General features: G+C 55.4%; 8 protein-coding genes and 1 non-coding gene across 9 annotated transcripts; 6 read left to right on the top strand and 3 right to left on the bottom strand.

Moving 5' to 3' along the window:
- The first annotated feature begins 1,929 nt into the window (after positions 1 to 1,929).
- L226DRAFT_615130 (carbamoyl-phosphate synthase) lies at positions 1,930 to 6,272 on the top strand. Its single transcript, XM_067686734.1, has 9 exons — positions 1,930 to 2,599; positions 2,838 to 3,097; positions 3,150 to 3,391; positions 3,439 to 3,877; positions 3,930 to 4,479; positions 4,530 to 4,725; positions 4,780 to 5,402; positions 5,473 to 5,851; positions 5,921 to 6,272. Exons 1-9 carry the CDS (start codon positions 1,951 to 1,953, stop codon positions 6,087 to 6,089), a joined length of 3,507 nt encoding a protein of 1,168 aa, XP_067532404.1. The 5' UTR covers positions 1,930 to 1,950; the 3' UTR covers positions 6,090 to 6,272.
- L226DRAFT_537580 (FAD dependent oxidoreductase) lies at positions 6,190 to 8,111 on the bottom strand. The gene is made up of 7 exons (XM_067681342.1): positions 7,833 to 8,111; positions 7,670 to 7,769; positions 7,183 to 7,605; positions 7,017 to 7,116; positions 6,720 to 6,946; positions 6,554 to 6,650; positions 6,190 to 6,479 (listed from the first exon to the last, which is right to left on the bottom strand). The coding sequence occupies exons 1-7, from the start codon at positions 7,993 to 7,995 to the stop codon at positions 6,291 to 6,293; spliced, it is 1,299 nt and encodes a 432-aa protein (XP_067532403.1). The 5' UTR covers positions 7,996 to 8,111; the 3' UTR covers positions 6,190 to 6,290.
- A 411-nt stretch (positions 8,112 to 8,522) lies between these two features.
- On the bottom strand, positions 8,523 to 10,842 carry L226DRAFT_562054 (uncharacterized protein). Its single transcript, XM_067683481.1, has 9 exons — positions 10,712 to 10,842; positions 10,581 to 10,657; positions 10,475 to 10,527; positions 10,388 to 10,423; positions 10,220 to 10,331; positions 10,009 to 10,157; positions 9,255 to 9,951; positions 9,109 to 9,198; positions 8,523 to 9,045 (listed from the first exon to the last, which is right to left on the bottom strand). Exons 1-9 carry the CDS (start codon positions 10,772 to 10,774, stop codon positions 8,739 to 8,741), a joined length of 1,584 nt encoding a protein of 527 aa, XP_067532402.1. The 5' UTR covers positions 10,775 to 10,842; the 3' UTR covers positions 8,523 to 8,738.
- A 788-nt stretch (positions 10,843 to 11,630) lies between these two features.
- L226DRAFT_t200 lies at positions 11,631 to 11,742 on the top strand. Its single transcript has one exon. It is a non-coding gene; the product is annotated as a tRNA-Leu (tRNA).
- On the top strand, positions 11,641 to 12,287 carry L226DRAFT_163171 (uncharacterized protein). Its single transcript, XM_067672563.1, has 2 exons — positions 11,641 to 11,970; positions 12,030 to 12,287. Exons 1-2 carry the CDS (start codon positions 11,844 to 11,846, stop codon positions 12,227 to 12,229), a joined length of 327 nt encoding a protein of 108 aa, XP_067532401.1. The 5' UTR covers positions 11,641 to 11,843; the 3' UTR covers positions 12,230 to 12,287.
- Positions 12,288 to 13,770: 1,483 nt separating this feature from the next.
- L226DRAFT_588706 (uncharacterized protein) lies at positions 13,771 to 15,459 on the top strand (the record flags this gene model as incomplete). Its single annotated transcript, XM_067685602.1, has 3 exons — positions 13,771 to 14,917; positions 14,971 to 15,134; positions 15,199 to 15,459. Coding segments are annotated over 3 exons (1,572 nt in total), but the record flags the coding sequence as incomplete, so codon positions are not given.
- A 4,563-nt stretch (positions 15,460 to 20,022) lies between these two features.
- On the top strand, positions 20,023 to 21,938 carry L226DRAFT_467722 (uncharacterized protein; the record flags this gene model as incomplete). The annotated part of the gene is made up of 3 exons (XM_067676090.1): positions 20,023 to 21,088; positions 21,145 to 21,308; positions 21,375 to 21,938. The coding sequence occupies 3 exons, from the start codon at positions 20,023 to 20,025 to the stop codon at positions 21,936 to 21,938; spliced, it is 1,794 nt and encodes a 597-aa protein (XP_067532399.1).
- A 501-nt stretch (positions 21,939 to 22,439) lies between these two features.
- Positions 22,440 to 22,901, bottom strand: L226DRAFT_573505 (uncharacterized protein; the record flags this gene model as incomplete). Its single annotated transcript, XM_067684868.1, has 1 exon — positions 22,440 to 22,901. The coding sequence occupies one exon, from the start codon at positions 22,899 to 22,901 to the stop codon at positions 22,440 to 22,442; it is 462 nt and encodes a 153-aa protein (XP_067532398.1).
- A 424-nt stretch (positions 22,902 to 23,325) lies between these two features.
- On the top strand, positions 23,326 to 25,305 carry L226DRAFT_573504 (uncharacterized protein; the record flags this gene model as incomplete). The annotated part of the gene is made up of 4 exons (XM_067684867.1): positions 23,326 to 23,483; positions 23,544 to 23,619; positions 24,559 to 24,849; positions 24,898 to 25,305. Coding segments are annotated over 4 exons (933 nt in total), but the record flags the coding sequence as incomplete, so codon positions are not given.
- Positions 25,306 to 25,383: the final 78 nt, after the last annotated feature.

Below are 25,383 nucleotides of genomic sequence, written 5' to 3'. Positions count from 1 at the left end.
CGCAGGATCGCAGGATCGCACAGGTGGCTATGAGGCTCCGCGGCTTGGGAAGAACGCCCCAGATAGACTTTGCGCACCTTCCGTTCGTAGCCTGAGAACGATCCACCACATCCGGGCAGGCCAGCGGTCAAGAGTCGAAGGTTCAGACTCGCCGCAAACCCTGCGGTGTGCGACTAAAGACCGGAGGAGCGGCAAGCCTGTCCTGAGACGCCCAGTGGCGACCGGCGGACGACACGCTCCTGGCAAAAGCGCCTTGATGGGCACTTCGTCCTCGATGGACGGACGTGCAGTCAGCGTTGGGGAGGCGATACGCTGGTGAGGAGGAGCAGGTTGTCGTATCAAGGTTCAAAAGGACTTACTCGGACCCCTTGCCTGAGAGAGAGCGTCCGCATCGAACATCTCCCCGGGCACACCGGTGAGTCGTGACGGGCCGCCAAGGCCATCGCCATCGTGAACCCGTCGTTGGACAGAGTTCACTCCTCCTCGGAGGTAGATGCCGCGCAGATAGCTCGGGGACATGCCTATGTACGTGGCTGTCATGACTGCTGCTGCGTGCCGAGGGTGATGCATTGATGAGTACTGCGAGTGGCCACTGGCAGGATCGGAAAATATTGTAGTCAGCGTTTGACGGGTGGCGGATCGGCCGCTAGTTTCCAACTGGACAACTGGGCAACTGGGTTACTGATCTGTGCCCCACCGCAGAAGGTTGGACGGGCGAGAGGGTTAGCCGGGGGTGTGGATCGTGCATGCGTAGACTTTGGACAGAACTCACGAGGGAGATTGGCGTGGATAGAAGATTCGGCCTGCACCGGGCAGCACCTTAGCACCTGCACCTTCGCGGCGCCACATGTGCAAAAACCTGCTGACCTCTCGATCTGGGAACGGGGGATGGTGATAGGACGCCACTATAGGACAGCCATGGTGTCGTCGGCTTGGTAGCTTCGTGAGAGCGGACGGAGGAGTAAAGGCTTGCTGACCGATGCTCCTTCGCGTTGAACCGTTCAAGGACCGTCGTGAGCTCCGAGGGATCTCGGCCTTGCAGTCTCAGAACGCCACACTATCATGTATCCAGTTGATGGTGGTGGCGCGGCGAGGTAGTCACCGCGGAGGATGGAAGAGACTGAGGAAATGTCATTTACGACTCGTACTGCTGTCCTTGCGGAAACATGCGGAGTCTTGGTGTACGCCGCCTCAAGGTGAGTCGCAGTGCCGTTGGACGGTAGCATGTTGCTGAGTGTATTTGTCAGCTGCAGCTTGGCCAGTGCTATGCAAGAGGTCGAACCCTGTACTCTCTCGGGCCGTAGCTGCAGGCAACGGGTCTCTGCTGGTCAGTCCATAGTCGGGATTCCTCCGGGATGAGTTGATTTCCTGACGGTGACTGTCAGTGTGTGGCAGAGATCCGCGACTGGGTGCATCGTAACTCACCAGGTTAGACACGCAGCTCCCGCTGTTCAGGCCAATACACCGTGGAGCCGCGGCCGTAGCTGTGGGCAACGGGCTTCTGCTGTCAGTCATTGGTCGCAATTCTTCCAGCCCGATGGTGACTGTCAGTGGCAGAAATTCGCGTCCGGGTGCATCGTAACTTACCAGGTTAGACACGCAGCTCCCGCCGTTCAGGCCAATACAACGAAAGCCTTCAAGCTGAATATCGGACATACACCGCTACCGATGCGGATGTGGCAATAAATCTGGTGTTTGAACCACGTCATTCCCCAACATGTATGAGGCTGAACAGGTTTGCCGTACACACAGCCAATTTGCATGCTCAGAGGAAGGAGGTGACGTCGTCGAGGACGGACTTCGGCCGAGACGCGGGAAGGGACGCTAACCCTGTTTTGGCATGATAACCCCCATAACCGGGGAGCTTATCCCCACAAATTTGCCGGCAAAAAGTCGCGAGTCATCCAGCGAGCAGCTTGCTTCTTGCCACCACCGTCGACGTCGACGACGATGACCGCGGGTCTCCTACGGCTCCAGCAAGGCTGGGCTCCCTCCCGAATACTGGGCTCGGCGCGCTTTGCTCGACAGTTCCACATCTCCCATGCTCGTCGCGCCTTCGCTCCTACCCGCCCCGCCAGGGCAGTCGCCAACGCTGCGGTCGGCTCCTACAGCCAGCAGGACGTCGGGGAGCACGTCCTGAACTCGCCCTCGGAGCTCGCTCGCAAGATCTCCGCCAAGGTCCTGCCCAAAATTCCCCGTCCCGACGTCAAGAAGGTCCTTATCGTCGGCAGCGGCGGTCTCAGCATCGGCCAGGCTGGCGAATTCGACTACTCTGGCTCTCAGGCACTCAAGGCCCTCCGCGAGGAGGGCGTCGACGCGGTCCTCATTAACCCCAACATCGCGACGTGGCAAACTTCGCACCAGCTCGCCTCGGAGGTCTACTTCTTGCCTATCACCCCGGATTACGTCGCCTATGTCTTGGAAAAGGAACGTCCAGACGGTATTCTGCTCACATTTGGTGGTCAAAGCGCTCTCAATGTCGGCGTCGAGCTCGACAGGATGGGTGTTTTGGACCGACTCGGCGTTCGCGTGTTGGGTACTCCCATTCGTACACTGGAAGTTTCCGAGGATCGTGACCTCTTCGTTCAGGCTCTCAAGGGTGCGTGATATGTCTTCTATTGAATTTGTTCTCCATCATCAAGGTTGCACGCGGTGGGGACTCACAGCGAGTCATTTTGTGTATTGGTCTGAGTCACGTGACCGTTTCCTTCGAAGCAGTTTTGCTCGCGCAGGCGACTGGTAATCAGCATCCTGACAGTTACGAGTTCGCGTCTCGTCACGAGCATTTATTGGTATCGGGTCTCCCTGAACCAGTTACTGACTGTTTGCCTCAACAGAGATCGATATCCCTGTCGCTCAGTCTACCGCCGTCTCATCCGTGAACGACGCTCTGAGCGCTGCGGAGAAGATTGGTTACCCGGTTATTCTGCGTTCGGCATTCACGTTGGGTGGTCTTGGCTCTGGCTTCGCGAACAACCCGGATGAACTGCGCGACCTTTCGGCGAAAAGTCTCAGTCTTAGTCCCCAAGTGCTCATCGAACGGAGCATGAAGGGATGGAAGGAACTCGAGTACGAGGTCGTTCGTGATGCTGCGGACGTAAGTCGTTGCTGCTGTCACAGTCCTTATGCACGCACTAATCGTTTTCTAGAACACGATCATTTGCTGTAACATGGAGAACTTCGACCCGCTTGGTACCCACACCGGTGACTCCATCGTCGTGGCGCCGTCGCAGACGCTGCCCGACGACGAGTACCACATGCTCCGGTCTGCTGCGCTGAAGGTCATCCGGCATCTGGGCGTCGTTGGCGAGTGCAACATCCAATACGCGCTCAACCCGACGTCCAGGGAGTACTGTGTTATCGAGGTCAACGCGCGGTTGAGTCGTTCAAGGTGCGTTTCACTATCTCCGCACGAGCGCAAGTGCTAACTCCTCGCAGTGCGCTCGCGTCTAAGGCAACTGGCTACCCGCTCGCATACACGGCTGCGAAGATCGCGCTCGGTCACACGCTTCCTGAGCTCCCGAACGCGGTTACGAAGACCACCACGGCATGCTTTGAACCTTCTCTGGACTACATCGTTACGAAGATCCCCAAATGGGACCTGGCGAAGTTCACGGCGGTCAACCGGGAGGTTGGCTCCGCGATGAAGTCCGTCGGTGAAGTCATGGCTATCGGTCGTACCTTCGAGGAGAGTCTGCAGAAGGCCATTCGTCAGGTGGACCCTCGCTGGAAGGGCTTCGAGGCATACATTCAGCCCGAGGACTTGGATCACGCTCTCAGCAAGCCCACGGACATGCGGCTCTTCGCGATCGCCTACGCGATGTTCAACAAGAAGTACACGGTTGATAAGCTCCACGACCTTACGAAGATCGACAAGGTTAGTTGCCTCTGCATGAAGTGATGACAGCGCGTCTGACATCGCTCTGCAGTGGTTCCTCTACAAGATCGAGAACATCGTCAACACCGTCTATGCGCTTAAGGCCGCTGGTTCCGTCCAAGCGATCGATCAGGAGCTGATGAAGCACGCGAAGCGCATGGGCTTCTCGGATCTGCACATCGCTGACCTTGTCTCGTCGGACGAGCTCACTGTCCGCGCACACCGCAAGTCCCTCGGCGTCACTCCCTTCGTCAAGCGTATCGACACCCTCGCCGCTGAGTACCCCGCGCACACGAACTACCTCTACACCACGTACAATGCTTCCGAGCACGACGTGACATTCGACGAGCACGGCACGATGGTCCTCGGCAGTGGCGTCTACCGCATCGGCAGCAGCGTCGAGTTTGACTGGTGCGCAGTAACCTGTGCCCGCAAGCTTCGCGAGATGGGCAAGCGGACGATCATGGTCAACTACAACCCCGAGACGGTCTCGACTGACTTTGACGAGGCCGACCGGCTGTACTTCGAGGAGCTCGGCTTTGAGCGTGTCATGGATATCTACGAACTCGAGCAGGCCCATGGTGTCATCGTCAGCGTCGGAGGTATGTCAGATCTGTCAGGCACTACGCGCAGCTACTCACGACGTCCGCAGGTCAGTTGCCGCAGAACATCGCGCTCCGCCTGAAGCACACTGGCGTGAACGTGCTCGGTACCGACCCTGAGAAGATCGACAGCGCAGAGGATCGCCACAAGTTCTCGTCCATCCTAGACAGTGTCGGTGTTGATCAGCCAGAGTGGGCCGAGGTCTCCTCTGTTGACGCCGCCAAGGAGTTTGCTCAGCGTGTTGGGTGCGTGTTCTCAGCACCATCCTTGCTCCAATGGTACTGATGTCGCTCGGACAGATACCCCGTCCTTATCCGTCCTTCGTACGTCCTCTCCGGAGCTGCGATGAACGTCGTCTACGAAGAACATGCTTTGGAGTACAACCTCTCTGCTGCCGCCTCCGTCTCCCCGCTGCACCCGGTCGTCATCACCAAGTTCATCGACAACGCGCAGGAGATCGACGTCGACGCCGTCGCATACCAAGGCCGCCTCCTTCTGCACGCCGTCTCTGAGCACGTCGAGAACGCGGGTGTCCACTCTGGCGACGCCACGCTCGTCCTCCCTCCGTTCTCTCTGACGGACGACGAGATGGTCCGCCTGAAGCAGATCGCCGAGAAGGTCGCCGCCGCGTTCGAGATCTCCGGCCCGTACAACATGCAGGTCATCCGCAAGCCGTCCGAGCAACCCGGCGCGCCGGCCGAGTTCAAGGTCATCGAGTGCAACCTGCGCGCGTCGCGGTCGTTCCCCTTCGTCTCGAAGGTTCTCGGCAGGAATTTCATTGACACTGCGACGGCGGCGATCGTGGGCCAGGACGTGCCCGAGCCCGTGGACATCATGGCGGAGAAGCGCAACTACACGGCCGTAAAGGTCTCCCAGTTCTCGTGGACCCGACTCGCGGGCGCGGACCCCTTCCTTGGTGTCGGTGCGTGACCGCATGCTATCGTGTCAAAACGAGTGGGAATCGCTGATTGTGTGGCATCGTCTTTATCTAGAGATGGCAAGTACTGGCGAAGTCGCGAGCTTCGGCAAGGACATTCAGGAGGCGTACTGGGCTGCTCTTCTCAGCACGACAGGCTTCAAGAAGCCGCGCCCGAACACCGGCGTGCTCATCGGCGGCGACATCACGAAGCCCGAGATGGCCACGATCGCGAAGCAGCTCATCGACCTCGGCTTCAAGCTGTACTGCTCTTCGCCTGTCGTTGAGGAGTTCTTGAACAACCTCCCGTACGTGTCGGCGAAGCGCATCTTCTTCCCGAAGCAGGACAAGCGTCTCCTCCGCGAGGTCTTCGACGAGTACGATATCGAGTGCGTGATCAACCTCGCGAAGGCGCGTGGAAAGGATGCCACAGACGAGGACTACGTTGCACGGCGGTGAGTATTCAATCCTCCTAGCTTCTTGCGCAGTGCTTCTGACACTGATACGTGTCGTGTTCCTATCAGAAACGCGGTCGACTTCGGCCTGCCCCTGTTGAACAACGCACGTTGCGCACAGCTCTTCGTGGAGAGTCTGGCTGAGAAGATCCCTGAAGGCGGCCTGCGGCCATACACCGAAGGTCGTATCCCATCTGAAGTCAAGTCATGGGGCGAGTGGATTGGTTTCCGCCCATAAACCTAGTGTGACAAGCGAGAGAACTGCTCCCAAAAGTCTGAGCTCCCGCGCGACGGACGTGTTTACATGCATGACCAGGACAGTGCACACAGCAAAAGTACCGTAGCTAGAAGTGCTTCATCTGTATATGTTATGACTAATTGATAGATACACAACGATTCCCCCAATTTCACCCAGTGGTACATAGCAGTCAGTGTGCCGTCAAGCTGGCAGAAGGTCTTCCGGCGTGCAGAGTTCTTCGAGTATCAGGTCCGCAGGCGGGTCGAGACGCACTTCGGGCTCTGTCGCGTCGTGCTCGTGCAGACGGTTGACGGCGAACTTCTTCACGAGTTCTGGTGGCAGCTTCCCCTCGATGGCATCGGCGACGAGGCGGCCAATGTTGGGCAAGAACTGGTGCAGCACGCGTGAGTGGGAGCGCATGCCTTGTTAATCTCTGATTCGAAAGTTGATCAGTATGAACGAACCTTATACCCATGCCCGCTCCCAGAAGTCGCCATAAACACGTTCCCGACGTCTGGATGGGCCCCGATAACCCAATCATCGTTGGTGGAGTCGGTGTACCTGGGCAGGGGCCAAAAGACTGTCTCAACTTCCCAACTCGCACGTTTGAAAGGTGTGCAAATTTCCTACCAGCACAGCCGCGTTCCGCTGAACGGCTTCTTGGCCAGGTCGGGGTAGATGCGCGCGAGTTCGCTTCTGAGTCTTTGCACGGCAGACTTCGGAATACGCAGCCCATCATTGCCGTCCGAGACCACCGTGCGCGGGGTCGATACGAAGACATCGGAATCTGCTGCCTTGATCTTCCGCACGAACCCGCCAGAGTGAATCGCCATCTTCATGATGTTCTCGTGGTTCGGCTGCACACGGGGCGACATGGCATGTATCAGCTGTGTCCCGCACGCCCTCAGGCACGTCCCGCTCACTCACCGGGAAGATGTAGAAGCCCGTGTGGAAGTCGAGGTACACGGGGCACTCTCGATACCGGTCTGCTTCCTCGGGACTGAGTTGCACGAATGTCACGGTTTGTCTGCCCGACGCGCGCGCAGGAGTCAGACTAGCTCGACGCGCGGTGATAAGGGGCGGACGTCCTCACCCAGTGGCAAGACACTGCCCGTCGAGACCCAGACCGGGGAACGTGGACGCTGTCCAAGAACCAATGGCGAGAACAACCACGTCTGCCTCGAGGACGCTGCCGTCGGCGCATCGTACCCCGGTGGCCTTCCCGTTGGACTGCAGAAGCTCTGCGACTGCCTTGCCTGGGATGATCTTCCCACCTAGAGAGGTCACCTTGGCCATCATGCGTTCGACACCTTGCGATGCGAAGGCCCAGCCACCGTCGCGGTTGAGGAAGCCGCGGGCATTGTCCGGGACGAAGACATCCACCCCGGCGGGGAAGATGGCCCGGACTGCTTCTGGGTTTGGCAGCTCGTCGACGCGCGCACCATGTGCGATGTCGTTCTTGTACGCTTCGTCGATGTAGCTATCCTGTCCTTGCATCGCGCAGTACACCCCGCATCTGGAAGAATCGCCGTCAGCCTCGAGGTCGTCCTGATAAGGATCCGACCTCAGTATAGACGTACTCGTGATAGCTATCTCCCCATTCTTCGGTGTTCTTCCAGGAAGCTATGGCTTCGCGGGCGAGCGCAGTATAGAACGGGTCGGCGTAGGAGCTTCTGACAACTGACAACGTTCCAAGCAATCAGATGACACGGCTGCAGCCATTGATTAACAGACTCCACGCACTTTTGTTCTTGTCAGTGCTAGCGGCATCGGGAGCCGGCAGAACCGGCGAACGGTCTATGACCGTAACATTCTTATGTCCTCTGCTGAGAAGGTGGAAGGCCGTGGAGAGGCCAAACACTCCAGCGCCAACGATCAGAATCTGACTCTCGAGATTGGTAGCCATGAGGCCTGAAAAGCTAGCGACAGACAGATCTGGAGAAGAACAAGGTGGTCAGCCAGCCACGATCGCAGATGTGAGCAAGATATATCTCGCTTGGTGTGCGACGTGCGTGTCGACCTTTGACTGTCTTTAAGCAGGATGTGACTCACCTTAATCGTAATCGGCGCACGATCAGCAGTGACTCGCGTGTGCCTGCGAAGGAGGTTAGTTACGAGAGACACATCGGCCACGACAAATATCATCACCAATGCGAGTCGAGTGGTGGTCGAGACTACTCGCGACGCTGTGGCACCAGGTGTTCGAACTGCGGGGTCAAAGGCGTGCCGCCGCGTTCCTCGCCGTCTGAGGCCCGTCCGGGACTTTGCTAGACGCCAACGCAATGATACCAAAGATAAGACCTTTCCTGTAATTTCCTCATACACAGACGCGGGATTTGCAGGAAGTCGGAAGAAGTGTAGAGGCGGAGGTGGCGGAACTGATATAGCCGACGGAAGCGCTGCGCTCCGATTGAGAGACGCCGGGGTGGTTGCGACAGTGAGTATGAACTTGAATTGCCGCATTGTGCGTAAGACATCCTGAAAGAAATACAAAACATTCACAAAATAAAGAAAATATCGATACGGCTCTCAGATGGTAGCAGGATGGTCATTGCTGAGGCATGCGGAAATGGACGGCGAGTATGGAAGGAACCCAGGCTGCCAGCCTTAGACCGAGACTCTCAAGGGGATACGTGCCAAGAGGCTGGGTCATTCGCTGTCATCGTCGATCGGCTGCGTGAGGATGCTCAGCACGCTTATCATGTCCTGTTCCTCCTCATCCTCGTTGATCCCGTCCAAGGCCCGCTCCTCAGCGATCTTCCTCCTCACGGCCGACCGCGTCAGTCGACTTGGGGCGGGGGTCCCGGGTCGAGGCATAGTAGCCCGTGACCTGCGTGTGCGCTTCTTCGCGAGAGGTGATTCGAGCTGGTCATCTTCATCGACGTGCTTCCGCTTTGAAGAGGCAGGAGCTGACGCGCTCTCCGTCACAGCCGGTCCATACGCGGGTCCCGGTCCACTAAAATATACATATAATCAGCTTGAGCGAACGGACCACCAGGAGTGAGTGAAAGTGGCGTACATGTCATTTCCTGCGGCTTCATCGTGCTCGGGGGACGCCTTGCGAGGTGGCGGTTTGAGGTGCCTTCTGACCATGACCGGCGCTGGCGATCTAATGAAGGTATGTGAGCGAGGATTCTGAGATGATGGGTTCATCGAGTCACCCACTTTGGTGCATTTTCGTCGTCAGTATCGTATTCAAGCAAGTTATCCTCATCGTCAAGATACGTTGGGCACGCCTTATCCCAGATCACATTGGGTCTCCATCTCGGGGCAAGCTCGGGGTGGACATGGTCTACGAACGTGCTCATCCGCTGGAAGTGAACGCACTCCTGCTGAACGAGCGCGTCAAGGTCGGAGAAGGTCTCCCCCGTGATGCTCGTGGCCGTATTCATGCCCTCGAGGGTGTTCCTGCAGTGTTGCTGGAACTTCGCGATACTTGCCATCTTGCGAACGGTGTCGTAGAGGTTCGAGTCCGTAGCCAGCGACGGCTGTGCAGGCTGCACATCCTTCTGTACGGGATCGCAGGCCTCTCGTGGATGCATAGTAGGTAAAGTCGGCTGTGCCACACCAGGGGGAGTATCCACTTCGAGAGGTGCGTGGATAATGGGTGGCTCCAGCCACCCTGATCCCGGACCTTGAACAGAGTCATCCAGTAGTGCGGGTTCTGCGGATCGCGCAGGGCTGCTTGGCCGTGTCGTTGAGCCCATAGCAGACGCAGGGGCGCGCCATACAGTGGATGGAGCTACCACAGGATATGGCGCCTGCTGAGCGTGCGGACGAGAACAAGAGTTGCTCACACGACGCGCTTCCATCTGATCTGCGGGGCCAGGTAGTCTGGTGGATGCGCTAAACATTTGAGGACCTAGGTTAACTTCGACGTCAGCTCCAGGTCCGATATGATGTAAGCAGAGATTTTCACCTGGCAAGAACTCTGGTGCGTTCTTATAGTGCATGTAGCTATTGCTAGAAGCAGTTTGACAGGCTTGAGGAGCAGAAGTTGTACAATTAGACGCTGTTGAAATCCTAGATGCTGTTGGCCGTTGCGCTGTAGTGTAATTGGTGGCTGGCCTGACGTGCGACAAGGTCAATAATTAGGATGCCTGATGAGAGATAGGACTGGCGTTGCGTACAACGTGAACACGCCGAGGGACTGATATTGACTCTGAGGTTGCGACGGTCCCGCAATCGGCGGTGGTCGTTGGTTAAGATTTGATGTTTCCACTGGTATCTCGATATAGCGACCTATCCGGAAAGTTAGACTTCTGTATATACATAGTTCAGCGTGGGCCGTATCGAACCTTGTGCTTCGCTCCATTGCATTATCACTGTACGAGCTAAGGTATGATTTGAGCAATCGAATATGCTGAGACGAAAACCAGACACACATGTAACTGCGCCATTTTGCGATGACGCTGGACGTGGGTCGGGTAGCCTGAGCCTGTATAATGTCAGCGAATAGTCGCGTCTGGACGCGACTTCCGCGCGACTTACGGAACACCGTTTGGATACCGCTTCACTAGTACTTGGATCATATCTTCAGATCTCATGTTACCCTTGATGCCGTGTTCCTGTATCGACCGTTGGCCAAGGTGGTTACGGAACCTATGAGAAGGATGACGCACGATGGCTACTGCCTGGATCTGTTTTCGAGACAAAAGTTTCAACTTCTCCGCGTTCATATTCATGACAGCGTCACTTTGATAGTGATAAGACGGCGGGTGTAGTGTGATAATGTGGTGGTTGAGGTGGTAGGAGTCGAAGAGGTGAATTGAAAGTCCGACCGCGCTTGGTGGCCCATCCGCGTAGAAGCGGTGCGCATCCCTTTCCGGGACAATAGGTGCTCTTGTCTCTATGTTTCGGCTCCCTCCATGACTGGCGATGATACAGGCTGTTCAAAGATACATAAGGTACACGATACGGGCCGTGTGCTTCTGTTGTGCTGGTATCCAGGTTCAAGGACAAAGCAACCGGTCTGCACTCTCAGTGAGAAAACTTCAACAAAACACACTTACCGCGCTAGTTCGTGAACAGCTTCAATGCGAACCTCAGTTGTAAAAAGACCTCCCTATCTAAATCTTATGTGATCTTCTGTCTACTTGATCAAGTACCTGGCCGTATTACGACGCTGTGTCTCAGAGGCTGCAACTTAAAAATGCCATCCGGTCGTCTCCATTCATTCATTCAGAGGAAAATATGGAGGGAATTGGTAGCATAGAGACCATCTAATATGTATGTCAGCTCTGGCCTTATTTCTCTATGGTCAGCCCCGACTCGTGATGTCACATGAACCGGGGCGCGAGAGTGCAACTTGAGATTGAAGGCACGTAGGTATCGTATCGACTTGCAGGCCAAGTGACACTCAGTTATGTAAAATGGATGGATGCTGTATCATAAACGCGAAAAGATACGATGTGGTGCAGGATCATGGCGATAAGTAACGGTCAGGAGCCTGAGGACTTCAGCGGTCAGAGTTGAGTTTGAGTGTTCGGGCACAGTCAAACAAGGCCTGGATCTATACACAATTGTGCGCAGCTCAAGAACGGCAAGATGGCCGAGCGGTCCAAGGCGTGTGACTCAAGCGAAAGCTTACCTGCGCAAGCGCGGGTTTTCTCATCTGGGTATCCAGGCGCGGGTTCAAATCCCGCTCTTGTCAACTTTTTCTTCTTACGACTGGCGTACGCACTAGAGTCTTTCTCGATGATGTAGTCCTTCCGCAACTATAAGTTTCTCTGCCTTTGATCAACTTGGATTTGCATGCAGATAAACAGGCACTCAATTTGGTACCGGTTGCGGGCGCCTCGTGTCTTGATCAACCTTGCACTGTGCCATCACCAGCCCGGTCGTGGATGGGAACCCAGAGGCCCGCTTGGGCCAGCGGATAGTAAGTATCGTTCTCTGTTTTTGGCTGCATTGAGACATGACTTGCGGGATAATTAACAGGACACTTGGCACTTCATGCTGGCATCTTTGAATTGCCCATCAGGCTACGACTTTCACGTGTTGTTTCACTACGCCATTCGCCGCATACCTCATCCTGCTCCTACCTCACGAATTTTCCCAATATCTTGTCGACAATCTTCTTGATCTATACTTTTATCATTACACAGGCAGTGAGGGACGACCCAAGTGGGACCGGATGAGATCCTACGCCGATGATGTGACTGGGCTGTCAAACCCCCTTGTCATTCTGTGCGGCTGAAGACGACAAGGATGCCTCTCGTGAGACACGGTCACCGCCCATACAACGTCCTACCTCAAACCCTGCCCAGCTCGTCGAGAAAGGTCCAGAGGGTCATCGTAACTCCAGGCAAGCTTGACTCTGCGAACAATGTGGAGCAATACAGACATCCGTTCTGACAGATGGAGAAAGCCCGCATAGTCTTAGGACGTGCGCTGCCGAAGCCCTTCCCTCCAGCGGCACATCTCCCGCTAGTTCCACGACACACGTCGAGGGATCGGATTGGCGGCATCCTACCCGTCTCAACGTGAATTTAGGGAATGTAATGCAGCACGGTGCGACTCTCGCGCTTTTCCGGGACCGTGAGCTCATGCAGGAGGACTGCGGGAGGACGTCGAGGGTGTAGATGGGCAGCGAGAGGAAGGCCATCAACCTGGAGCACGAGGTGCGCATGCCTCGATACCTATTATGCAGGTGTACCCACTACCGCGACGACGCGATCGCGAACGTACTCAATCCCATGGCGCAACGGAAGACGTGCGGATCGTACGTAAGGAGAATGCATGAATGTATCATTATCATCGAAAACAAATGTCAGAAATACACTAAATAGACCGAGTGGTTGTCATCTAATGAGATTCTGTGAGTTGTATGCTCAAGAGTGTCTCCGAAGAGTGGGAGCGGTTGTCCTAACCACTTTAACACAGCCACCAAATGAAACATCGCACATTTGGATGGGTCATGGATAGCTATATTAGCCCAAATGTCTCACCATGATTTGGAATGTCCTCACAGTTGTTGAGGAAAGTCGCGAATCGGCGTTGGTGGTTGGGGCGCCGAGGACGCAGTAAGAGGGAAAGGTGTTTGCGAGAGGAGCACGTGACCCTAAAATATCGATGTTTGGGCGCTTCTGATACTCAACTCCTGCGCTCATACCGCCACTGCCACCTCATTGGGCACACAATAGGCGATCGTCTGCGTCCGATCTGCTTACGTGACTTGAACGTGGTCTGGCCCTCGTAACCGTACAAAACTCCGCTTGGCGACGAGGTATGTTCGTCTTTCCGTCCTTCCGTCCTTCCGACCACCATCCTTACACCCGTTCACCACCCTGCTACCCTGCTCACCACCATCCTCAATGTCGAACACTGCTAACGATCTTGAGAATCGTGCCGGCTTTCTTGCCTTGCCTTATCCTCGTTCTGGCGTCGGCTCCTCCCCGAACAAAACACAGCGTATCAATGCTGACTCCACGTTCAACCCAACTCTCCTGCAGGCTCGGGCTGAACTGCGCAACACCATGCATGGAAAGATCGGGATCACGCCGTTGGAGTCGCTCATGTCGGATTTCCTTCCCGCTCCCAATCCTAATATGAAAACCATCCCAAACATCTTCACCAATGTCCCCGACTTTGCGTCGGAGAGTGAGATGTACACGTGGATAGTACGTTCATTTCCCTTATCCCATGTTTCAATCTAACGTGGTACGTGAAGGTCGACCTCTTGAATCGGTCGGAACTGTTTAACAACCATACCTTTGTCGCCACCCCTTACAAGGCCGACGTTGCCGACCCATCTCGTCAGGCTATCGACTGCGGCATGTATCATAACAAACTGCCCCCTTTGGAGGACCAGGGCTCGGAGAACGAGGAGATGACCCACAATCGACGCGTCAACTGGTCGCGCCTCGAGTTGGGTATAGAGTGTAAGCTCCATCGCACCAACCAGGATCCGTTCGACGATCGACAAGCCGACGGCGAGCCTGTCGCTGCGGACCGGAAGAAGGCGCTTGGACAGATACTCTCGTACGCGGAGCTTGTCTTCAAACACCAGCAGCGAACGTTCCAATTCATGGTCTTGTTCCTCGGCCACTACGCCCGTGTCGTCCACATTGACCGGTCGGGCGCGTACGCCTCCTACAAGTTCGAGTACAAGACCCAGGGTGCGGCGCTTACCCGTTTCCTCGTTCGCTACTCTCGCCTCTTTCCCACCGCTCGTGGCTTCGATCCCACCGCGCATCGCATCGAACCAGACTCCGAACTCGGTCGAAAGATGGAGGAGTGGGGCAGCGAAGCCGCGGAAGCCGACCCAGAAGACCATGTCCAGCAACTGTTCAATCAGTCGCTGGACAAGTCTTGGGCATGGTGGAAGCTCGAGGTGCACGTCGAGAAAAAGGCTTCTACCCTGTCGTCCAAGTCTGGTCGCGCGAAGGCCGATGGCGCGAAGGTCGAGATCCAGAACTTCGTCGTCGGTAAACCCCACTTCCAAGCTGGAGGGGTCGCTTGCCGCGGGACGCGTGGATACGTTGCTGTCCGCATCAACGCTGAAGACAATCTGGAAGGCCCGTTCGTCTACCTCAAGGACGCGTGGCGCGTCGACCATCCTGGGATCGAGCGCGAGGGCAGCGTTCTGCAGACGTTGAACGCCAAGGAGACTCCCTTCGTTCCTACCCTAGTTTGCCACGGCGACCTCAAAGGTGCCACGCAAGTCACGAGGTCGCAGGTCGTCTGGGAGAAGGCCAACAAGGGGAAGAAGGGCTCGATGAAAAAACATCAGCACTATCGTCTCGTTGTTGCAGAGGTCGGCAAGCCCTTGGATCAATTCGACCGCGGATGGACACTTGTCATGGCTGTGTTGTGTTGCATCATTGGTGCGTGGATATCAATTTATACGTCCAGTGTCACAGCTGACTCGCCGTTGCAGCTCATGCACACGCCTACAAGAAAGCTGGGATCATCCATCGGGATATCAGCGCGGGAAATATACTGCTGTATAAGGAAGCCGACGGATCGTGGGTAGGGTTGCTGAACGACTGGGAGCTTTCCAAGGTCGTTGGAGTTTCAGAGGTTCGTCAGCCTGACCGGACGGTACGTTTTTAGCTTATATTTCTCCTTCGGCTCTCGTCGCTGACGCGTCCTTGTGCAATGGCAGGGAACGTGGCAATTTATGTCAGCACATGCACTCAACGATCCTAGCAAAGAGATCGACATACCGGACGAGCTCGAATCTTTCTTCAACGTCTTGCTCTACTATGCCATCCGCTTCCTCCCGCACAACATCAATCCCGCGAACGTCGGCCAGTTCTTAGTCGACTATTTTGATGGCTACTCCAACTTTCCCGAAGGCTACCGTTGCGGGTCTCGGAAGCTCGAGGCCTTGTCGAGCGGCGTCATTCGGCTGCGCCAGTACAATGGAGACAAAACTGCGGTCCTGGCTTTCATGAAGCCAGCCGACCAGGCTTCCAAGCCCATCAAGGACCAAGAGGCGCATCCTATCAACAAGATCTTCAAGACTATCCTCTCCTGGCTGAGCGCGCACTACTCGCTCGATGAGCTGGTCGAACCCAAGGTGGTCGAGGAGTCTGCGGTTGAAAGTGACCCGAGCCGCAAGCGGGCCTTGGCTCTCAAGGCGATGGCCTCCAAACTTGAGGACAGCGAGCCTATCGATGACAAGAACGGTCTGAACCTGGCTGCAGACGGGCCCAGCGCAGGACCGTCCACGACCAGTGTTCGCACGCTTGCCGAGAAAGTTCAGTCCCATAGCTCGGTGATCAACTTCATCACTGGTCAGATTGGAGACCTCCTCTGGCCTGAAAACGATAAGGGACCCGACCTGAAACCAGCGACCAAGCTTGCCCCTCGAATCGAATCCGCCCCCACTGCCCCCATCTTCCAAGGTTCAATGGCCTCTTCGTCGACGAAGAGACGGCTGGAGAACCCGGACGTCCCTTCGAGCAAGCGGTCATGCGTTGACGGTGCTGCGTGAGTCGCGGAACACCTCCCCATACTTAGGACGGCTTGATTCGTATTCCATATATTTCCTCTCCGCTTCCGTAACCACATCCATTCATCTCCATCGCCATCGCAATCTACATACTTATACCCTCCTGCATGTATCCCCTAGATTTCGCATCGTTTCTATAGACCATCTTATAGCATCACATTGCTTCTACTCACGTCCGGCAGTAGAATATCACTGTTAGTTCTCCGAATGAGTGCCTGAAGGCTGGTCATGAAGCTAGAAGTAATATTACGGATGACCGATACTTGCGGAAAGCTTGTCTATGCGAGGCGGATAACTAAAACACCATCGGTATCGAAAGTTTACAGCGAGGTCGCAGACACTGGAGTGGCAAGTGGCGCATTTCCCGCGCCGGTCGCGAGGTCGCAATGACCAACATGAATTAGGCGCGCAATGTTCTTGTACAACCTTGTTCTCCGCCACTACGCGCTCTCCATCCACTCTCGTCATCCCTCCCTCTCCAGACCCCAACAGAGCACAGATTCATCCATATTGAACTCAGAAATGAATGAAGCAGAGCTGAAGGCCCTTCCGAGGGCTCGACTCCAGAAATTAGCGAAGGTATGTCACCCAGACCACTCGTACACTAACATGCGTCCCCACGATTGACGCGTTTATGTGATACAGTCGAACGGCGTTAAGGCAAATATGAGAAGCGTCGACATTATCAAACAACTACTACAACATTTCAACGCGCAGCAGGCAAACACTGGGTAGGTCGCCCGGCCACTCAGCGCTCTCCATGGGCTCAGGTATCGAATGTCGTCGGCTGATCACCCTATCAGCAACGACGGTGAAACTAACGATGCAGGAGCATCCAAGTCCAGTAAGAGCCCGAATAAACGTGGTCTGAGGTCAAAGAGGCCAGCTCCGCCCGACGAAGACGTCGCCTCCAACGTCGATACAGAGCCAGTGGTTCCCGAGAACGCAGCACCTCAAGCAGGTCCCAGTCGGCTGTCCAGACGTGCAAGTCGCACAAACGTATCGCCCGCCGTCTCCGGGGCTAAAGAAGGTCAGTGCAATTGATACTGCCGACGTTCTTCGAGATGTTGAGTATCGTGTCCAGGAGGAGGAGAATCCGTGAGCACTAGGCACTCCAAGCGGATACGCGACGAAGAGCGTGCTTCAACTGTACAGCGGACGGGTCAGTATTTTATCGCGCTGTTGTTGTGAACATGCGAACGCTCACCGTCTGCACAAGCCGAACCAGGAAGCCATGCGAGGTCCTCTGATTGCTCTCGGCGTGTCTTTGATGGCTCGCGACCTGCCCAAGACACTGGTGAGTCCGGTATGATTTTCTACGTCAGTACCCGAAGCGCATACTGATTTCGTGACAAGCCGACTCCGCCAGGGCTAGTGTCAGGTCTTCGAGTATTGTTGGGCGTGAATCCGTAGTTCCGCGGTCTTCCCAAAGCACCGGTAAGGCCCGCACATTTTCACATCGCTGAGCTATTACTGAATGTTCCCTTTCTGCAGCAGGCGAGGCCCAAGGCAGCGCGAGCCTCGCTGTTCTCGAACAGCGTGCGGCCAGAAGTCCGCAACCCTATAACGTGAACGATTTGCAAGGTGAACCCTGTATAATTTGTATCACCACCACTTCGTTGCTGAACGGGACACATAGTCGCCCCTGACACAGCGCAATTGAGAGAAAACCTCTCCGACTCGGATGCACTGCGTCGCGAAGCTCACCCTTCGCCCGTCAAGGGAACAGGTAAGTCGTACCCCACTGCGACGTAATGCGCATCTAACATTGACTGTGAGGAGGAGCTCCCGGAGAGAGCAGACTCGCCGACATCTTACGTCGCCCGACCGGTTTCACTCCACCTAGAGCAATGGTACAACGCGACCTCGGTGAGACACATCTGTGACACTTCCATCTCGAGCGGGACTCACCTCATTCATGACAGGTCAACGACCGCCCTCGGCGCAGCCGCCTGTATTCAGACCGATCGTTGTTGGAGAGCGTCAAGGTGAGCATACTCATACTCTACTCGTGAGTCGTCGTATCGTCGATTGCTAACGGACATCATTTGCAGGCGAACCAGCGTTCCGCGGACCTGTCTTCACGCTCCCCACAGCGGAGGACAAAGCCCGGATGCAACAAAACCAGCCGCGTGGAACCTCGCGACTGCCTAACGTCCCGCCTCACAATCCGGTCTTCCGACCTCCTTCCGTCCGAGTCGCGCGACCGCAGAACGTACCCCGGGCAAGCGAGAATCCGGCAGATGACGCCCCCATTCGCGAGCCGTCTCGTGCAGTCGAACGCACCGGCGTAGAGGAAATCAGGCCTCGCGGTCCCAGGGAGCACGTACGCCCCACACTTGAGGAGCTCAACGAGATTCTCGCGGACCTCGAAGACAAATCGGCGGACTATCCGAAGATGGCGCAGGAGATCGCGAGGCTACAGAGAGTCATGGGATTGCTGAAGTCCAAAGAGACGTGGATGGAAGATGCGCTGAAGCAGGTTCAGCGAGTGCGCCTGGTTCTGGAGAAGCACTACATGCCGAAGGTCAAGGGACAGCACTCACTGCTAAAGGCCCCGATGCCGACCAATCAAGCGATGAGGAGACAGAGGCCGAAAGCTGTGGAAGAGGAAGAAAACCCCTTTATTGATGGAGAAGATTTGCCTAGGTATGAATCGGAGTTAACCTAGTAGGCTTGTTGAATACTCACCAAATTTCATTGCCAGCGTCCCTGCGGAGGGCAAGCGGAAAATCGTGGATAGCGACATGCTGGATGAATCGCCTCCGCAGAAGCGCTCTAGGTCATCGACAAGCTCTTGATTATTCAGTTTCCTTGTGAAACGGTGTATTAGTATGTTCTCGCAGTTTCGAGTCTGTGTATTGTCAGTGTTAGTTCCGAGTCAAACGTCCCTGGTTACTGCACAGTGCCGTCCCATAGGCAAGATTGAATCGAGATTACCAGAATCAAAGCCAGCGAGATATACAGCGCCGTGTAGTCGATCGAGTTTGTACATCAGGAGTACTGCCGAGACAGGGGAGCTGCTAAGTAGTGCCACGCTGCCCACAGTGTGGCGGGGAAGCGGAGTCGGCAAGCGGGCCGGTTCTCCGGATCTCCGATTTAGGAAGATGGAGCGCCGAGCTGCATGCCACGTCCGCCTCGAATTACTAGCCCTATCAATCGCCAGCAATCTCGGACAACCTCTCCTGATAAACCCTTCAAATTCAGCCAAAGCTGCGAATATTGGCTTTTAGAAATGTCAGATCCGTATCCTCGCAGTACAAGGACAACCATCGGAGTGCTATGTACGCAGCAGCGCGCTGACTCCGAGGAATTTTTATAGGAGGCCCCGACTATGCATGCGGTTCGTGCTGACAAAGAGATTAGGAGATTCTACAGCACTGATGGTATGCTCTGACAATTGGCAACTCGCCTCGGTAGTGATTCATATCATTCACCAGAAACCGCATGTTGCAGGTTTCTGGCGTAATTTAGCTGTTATCGCCGGCCATTCCACGCGTTCAGTACTTGGATTACGAGTACATCTAAAGCCATAATGTTTCTCGTGGATCTTGTTCAGTCGAGCCACAATATGAGTAACATTTGCCGACTGGGACATCTGACGCAGTGCTCACGACAAATAGGTACTGCAGCGGTAAATCGGATGAAGCTCACTCTCCCGCGACTCGACTATCTGGCTCTGGAAAAATAGCGCCCTTACTCTTCCCTCGAACATCTACCATCATCATCACCACCACCAGCATCACCACACCAAATTCACTAGACGCATCATGAATATCCCAACGACTGTCCTTCGCGAGAAAGCCTTTATTGCCAAGTTCTTCCCATCCGCCGTTGGAACCGAACTAGACGGTGAAGAGTTCGCAAGTGCAACCCCATTTAGCTCACTCGAGGCACCCGTCGACTCGTACAATGAGACAGAAGATGAGCCAGACGATATTGTACGTGGTTTATGGACTAGTTTGCGGGGCTATGTGTGACGAGGAGAGGCAGATCGACGCTCTGAACGAGGCCGACGTATGCGGTGGTTACAGGTTCCTCACCACGCTCGACTCACTTTCTGGAGAAGATGCTACCCACCACGGCCTATATCCGCTCTCAGTAGTACCTGAGATCGGAAACAACCACTCAGACTGGCTCTTTACCGAACTCTCTCTCGTCTACAGAGCGGCGAACAAACACGGCGACTACGACCCATTCCACGACACCCATGTTTGCAGTCCCGCAATGAACAAGTACCGAAAAAGGGTCCTTGAAGAGATGCTATCGCACGTCAAGCGAGTACTCTGTGTACAGCAGCGCTACGTGTTCTTCTTTCTGCTCATTCTCGGAGACGACGCACGTTTCGTGCGCTTCGACACAGCGGGGATCACAACCACCAAGAGGTTTAACTACAAGGCGCGTCCTGCAATCCTGCTCAGCCTCCTCTCCCGATTCTGTCGCGCTTCCCCCCAAGAACGCGGTCACGATCCGACCGCTCGTCTCGTCCCGCCAGAGTCGGAGATCGGGAAGATGATGCGCGGGCGACTGGAGTCCCCGATCCCAGATGAAGACATTGCTCTTAGGTACTTTCGCGAGTCCCTTGACGTCAAGTGGCCATGGTGGTGTCTGGAGGTACACGACGAAGTATCCGGCGAGATCAAGTCGTTCGCCGTCGGGAGACCGCACTACTGCTCCGTGGACGCGTTCGCTCACGCGACGCGAGGCTACGTTGCGCTTGATCTTACCACCGGACAGCTCACGTTCCTCAAGGACTCCTGGAGACCTACATATGGAAGCTGCGCCATCAAGGAGGGGTCCGTGTTGAAGAAGCTCAACGCACACAACGTCCCGTTCGTTCCTACTGTCCTCTGTCATGGCGACCTGCCAGGTCAAGTCTCGACGTCACAGGATGTCGCTGCTACGTCTGAGGTGTCCTACCTCGGTGGCCATACTGGCTACATCCACTACCGCCTATCCATGAAGGAGGTCGGCAAGCCAGTGGAGGACTTTGAGAACGGAGCGCAGCTGATCTCCGTCATCCGCGATTGCGTCAAGGGTGAGTGGCTCTGCTTGCTCTCAAAGATGACGTACTGACACACTTCGTGATGCCAGCGCACAAGCACGCATACGAGGCCGGGGTGCTTCATCGCGACATCAGTCCCAAGAACTTCCTGCTTCACAGGGGCGAAGACGGACATTGGGTTGGTCTCCTGATCGACTGGGACGTGTCTACCGCGGCTGTCAAGGACCCAAACCACCTTGCCTTTCCCGAAAGAGTTGTACGTAGTCTCTTCTGAGTCTTTTCTCGTCGCGTCGGCTAATGGTAACGCTTTCTTCTTCAGGGCACCTGGGAGTTTATGTCCGTCCGCGCGCAATTCACGCCGCCCAGTCCTGTCGGTATCCCCGACGAGTTAGAGTCATTCCTCTACTCACTCGTCTATGTCGCCATTCAGTACATCACGTCGAGTGTATCCCCAGAGAACATACCATACTTCATCCGCGCGGCCTTCCACGACTACCAAATCTGCCCCACCACGGGAATGCATCGCCCCTGTCTCATGAAGTGGTACACCATGGATAGCGGCAAATTCAGTGTGTATGCGTGGACGCGTTTCCGCGACGATATGGGCAGGCTGCTGTTCCTCTCGGGTTCAGAGTCTGGATGGACGCTCCACCCCATCGACTGCATCATAACTTCACTCATGTCATGGCTCACGGCTTACCACAATGACCCCCCAAAGCCAGAGACTGGTTCCGAGAACGTCGAAAAGTACGAGAAGTTGGTTAGCAAGGTCAAGAGCCATGATGCGTTACTGGAGGTCATGGAGGAGGCGCTTGAGGTGTTCGAATGGCCTGCCGATGATAAGGAGGACCTCTCGGCGCATTGGAAGCATGGCTCCTACTAGGAAATCCACGGGCGGCGATGATGAGATAATAGTTCGGGGGTCACCGTAGGGTTATCTCTACCTGTTACTTGTATCTTTAGCTACTGTCTGTAAGTACGACCACTATCCGAGTCATCTCTCACGCGCGGGATACTTCCATTTGCACGTACTCGTACGCCCTTCCTCGGGCTTGAACTTCTAGTATGGGCCGCGCCGCCGCCCCTCTCGGCTGTTCAATGTGAGTAACGCGGTCGAGACCACTCGATTGAGTACGTTGTACCCGTAGTGAACCAAATGATGTGCAAGTATGTTGGTACTAGATTGGGGAGATGCATACTGTATACACTGGTGAACCAATAACAAGAAGCGAATCCGTCCCTAGTCCGTCAAGCTTTGCGCTCGGTGGTTGTGGGCACGACAGGCCCAACCACAGTCGCAGGACCATACATCCGAGTTGATTAAGATGCTGTGAGACGTACAGAGTCAGATGAGCACAGAGAGAGCAGCTATCTATCCGTACCGTCACCATTCTGGGAGGCGATACCACTTCGGCTTCTGCTCTCCGAGACCCAACATCTGCCTCACACCGTCCAGGTCCTCCGGCGTGATTGTGGTGCTCAACGCTGCCTCAGAGCTGTTGTCCTTGAGAACGAGAAGGTATCTCCTCTGCTCCGGGCTAATGAGAGCGAGTCGATGGCGCAGACGAGGGATGCGGGGAAACTGTTTGTAGACCTTGCGGGGTATCGAAGAGGAAGCGACAGGGAGTGAGGCCCGGATAGATTTCTCGGCTTCTTCGGTGGTCATGCTCGAAAGCGCGTCCGGCCCAAAAAGCTCTCCATATAATATCTTCGCCCAATGACGAAGGCAGTTATAGTCGATAATGAATCCGTATCCACAGGTCGCGGGCGCAGGCTGCACGGATATCTTCATGACACGCTTGGCACGAGGGCATGGAGAGGAGGTTGTGCGAGACGTAGTCACCATAGCGGATACGATAGACCAAGAAAGACAGTAGAAAAGGTCGATGACGAGTGGCAGCAAGGATAGCCACAACTTGCTTCGAAACGCTGCAAGACGCGTACTTAGTACTTAGCGCTTAGCGCCAAGCCTCAACAAAGTGTCTTACGTAATTTGTCCCAGACGCTCATACCAGCAAACCTCCGACTCACTTTGACATCTCCGACTCGCATTGTGCCTCCGTAACCTCTAACTGGTCTCGCATAGCCGTCTTTCACCGATAATCTTGTGAAAAGAAGCACTTCAAACCTACTGGACCAAGCTTTTTACGACCCCTCTGAGTCCTATCTTCGAGGTGCATACCAGCCCCAAGGCCATACCACTCAATTGTCGAGGCCGAAAGTCTTACCACTCCGTTCAGCCACGAGCCTTTGCCCGCGACAAGCTCAACATGACCGACCCGACGCAGAACTTTTCATTCGCGCGGGCTCAAGGCAAACTCCGTGACACCATGCGCGGCAAGATCGACATTCCCCCAACCACCAAGGAGTTCATGGACCTCTATGTCAAGGACTACTACCCTGAACTCAAGAAAAACATCGCAAGAGGGTATGATGTACACGCGGATCAGACAACTGTCCTAGGGATTGTTAAAATGCCTGCCCTTAGTGGCCCGTCGGTCTGCCTCATACGGCGCTCTCGCCCAGCCACTATTGGCTTCCAGACCCTCCATTTTTGCATTACCGTCCGTAGGAGCAATGTTTACTTGTCTTCGTTGTATTTACCATAATGCCCTGCCACTATTGTCTTCCAGACGCTCCATTTTTGCGATCACGTCAGCACCGGGAAGTATAACTGTCCTCGTTGTATCCAGCATAATGTGCATTCCACATTGCAAATACGCCCGACTACTTTCCAGCATCTGTCCGCTCTCCCCAGGCTTTAATGCCCGTGCGGTAGCCGCAAACCGCCCGTGGAGTACCATTCATCTGCCCTGTTGCTTTGTGTCAGGTGCCAGCATACAGTATGATATCTGTCCCCGCCGCACAATACTATTCGTCTTCGCTTGCACGTCTTCCTGCCACACGCGTAGCGCGTTAATGTCTTCCGTTCCGCGCTTACCTGCCCCATCCGTAGCGCGTTAATGTCCTGTGGCGGTGAACCACCTGCCAGCGCTATATTGGCCTTTGGTCCTTCTCGTATCGCTCAACTGTCCGCAGATTGAAGAATCCGGCCAACCACTGCATGTATCGCCTCCTAACTTTCTACAGGCATTCCATGGGTCGTACACAGTCGGGGAAAAATATCATTATGGTCAAGGCTTTCATTGTGTCCTCAGTATGGGCATCAGTATGCTTTCCGCCGGGAGGCGCCCACCCGTTCGCGCGTCTCCTCAGCCTACTCACCCTCAGGTCAGGCTTCAGCTTGTATCGCGCCTCGGCAAGATGCAGGCACATGTACAACCATTTAGCCTCCGACACACACCGGGGTGTTCCTCGCTTTCCATGGCCAGCTGGCATCCCGTCTACTCCCGTCCTTCACCGTCCCTCTACCTATTCATATTATGTCTCTGTCAATCCAGCACCATCCCTCAGGCATCACTCACTATTGTCAGTTCCAATGTAGTCTCTACCGCCAGTCGTTCTCCTGACCAGCACGCTTACTCATACTTCAACTTGCTCAGATCTCATCCGTTGCGGTGTCGCCTCCCATGGCCGTCCCTCATACCGCGGTAAGCAGTCTTCCGCCGCGAAGCAAGCACTACATCCTCACACCCATCATCTTACCATCCTCAGAACACCTCGATCCTCCCACCCCCTACTCACGTCAACCCGCTACACCCGCATTCCACCTGCTTACTACAACTCGCGCTCCCACAACTACGTCGCTCGCCCTCATCGATCTGCACCAGACTAACCTTACACCCCCGCCCCGTTATACTCCCAACGAAGAGCGTGCCGTTCACGTGTACCTTGTAAGCTCTCTCTTATTGCTTCACGTTCCCCTTCCTAACCCACCGCAGCTCACCGTCATCATGGTCCATTCGCCCAGCGTGATTCGCAGCCTCCATCCTCCCACATTCGACGACCCCCTCTCTCAGCGACTAATCCCTGCCTCTCCCTACGCTATGCATCCCTACACGTCGCGTCCCCACATGCAAGGACCTGTCCCCTCTGCCACGCCGCATATGCCTCAGCGCGAGGCCATCACCAATGCACCGCACTCTTCCCCGCTTCGTTCGCCCACTGCCCACGTCGGCTACGCCCTCAGCGCCGCCTGGCATAGTTCACGATACACTGACAATGTGATCATTCAGCGTGACTGGGTACACATTATCAACATCGCTGTTTGCGACTCGCTCCAGCCCAGCAACTCTGCCTCCTCCCATCTCCGCGACGTGGGTTTCCAAAACTTTGCACGTCGTACTGTCGTATGTCACCATGTGCCGAATTATGGCTCATATATCCCACTGATATTTCATCCCGTTTCAGACGTGAACCAGTCGTCC

This window comes from Lentinus tigrinus, assembly GCF_003813185.1.
Source record: "Lentinus tigrinus ALCF2SS1-7 unplaced genomic scaffold L226scaffold_26, whole genome shotgun sequence".
Lineage (NCBI taxonomy): Eukaryota > Fungi > Basidiomycota > Agaricomycetes > Polyporales > Polyporaceae > Lentinus > Lentinus tigrinus.
Note: the sequence above shows the minus strand (reverse complement) of the source record. Positions and strands in the feature narration are given on the sequence as shown.

Bases quoted from the DNA above. Each gene is read 5' to 3' on its own strand.
- L226DRAFT_615130 (XM_067686734.1), top strand. From the start codon at position 1,951: ATGACCGCGGGTCTCCTACGGCTCCAGCAAGGCTGGGCTCCCTCCCGA. The intron at 3,098-3,149 runs GTAAGTCGTTGC...ATCGTTTTCTAG, and splicing joins TCGTTCGTGATGCTGCGGAC to AACACGATCATTTGCTGTAA. The intron at 5,403-5,472 runs GTGCGTGACCGC...GTCTTTATCTAG, and splicing joins GGACCCCTTCCTTGGTGTCG to AGATGGCAAGTACTGGCGAA.
- L226DRAFT_537580 (XM_067681342.1), bottom strand. From the start codon at position 7,995: ATGGCTACCAATCTCGAGAGTCAGATTCTGATCGTTGGCGCTGGAGTG. The intron at 7,606-7,669 runs GTACGTCTATAC...CGATTCTTCCAG, and splicing joins TGGGGAGATAGCTATCACGA to ATGCGGGGTGTACTGCGCGA. The intron at 6,480-6,553 runs GTTCGTTCATAC...GTGCTGCACCAG, and splicing joins GGAGCGGGCATGGGTATAAG to TTCTTGCCCAACATTGGCCG.
- L226DRAFT_562054 (XM_067683481.1), bottom strand. From the start codon at position 10,774: ATGAATATGAACGCGGAGAAGTTGAAACTTTTGTCTCGAAAACAGATC. The intron at 10,658-10,711 runs GTGCGTCATCCT...CGGTCGATACAG, and splicing joins AGATCCAGGCAGTAGCCATC to GAACACGGCATCAAGGGTAA. The intron at 10,424-10,474 runs GTGTGTCTGGTT...ATCATACCTTAG, and splicing joins GCAAAATGGCGCAGTTACAT to CTCGTACAGTGATAATGCAA.
- L226DRAFT_163171 (XM_067672563.1), top strand. From the start codon at position 11,844: ATGCAGATAAACAGGCACTCAATTTGGTACCGGTTGCGGGCGCCTCGT. The intron at 11,971-12,029 runs GTAAGTATCGTT...GATAATTAACAG, and splicing joins CCCGCTTGGGCCAGCGGATA to GACACTTGGCACTTCATGCT.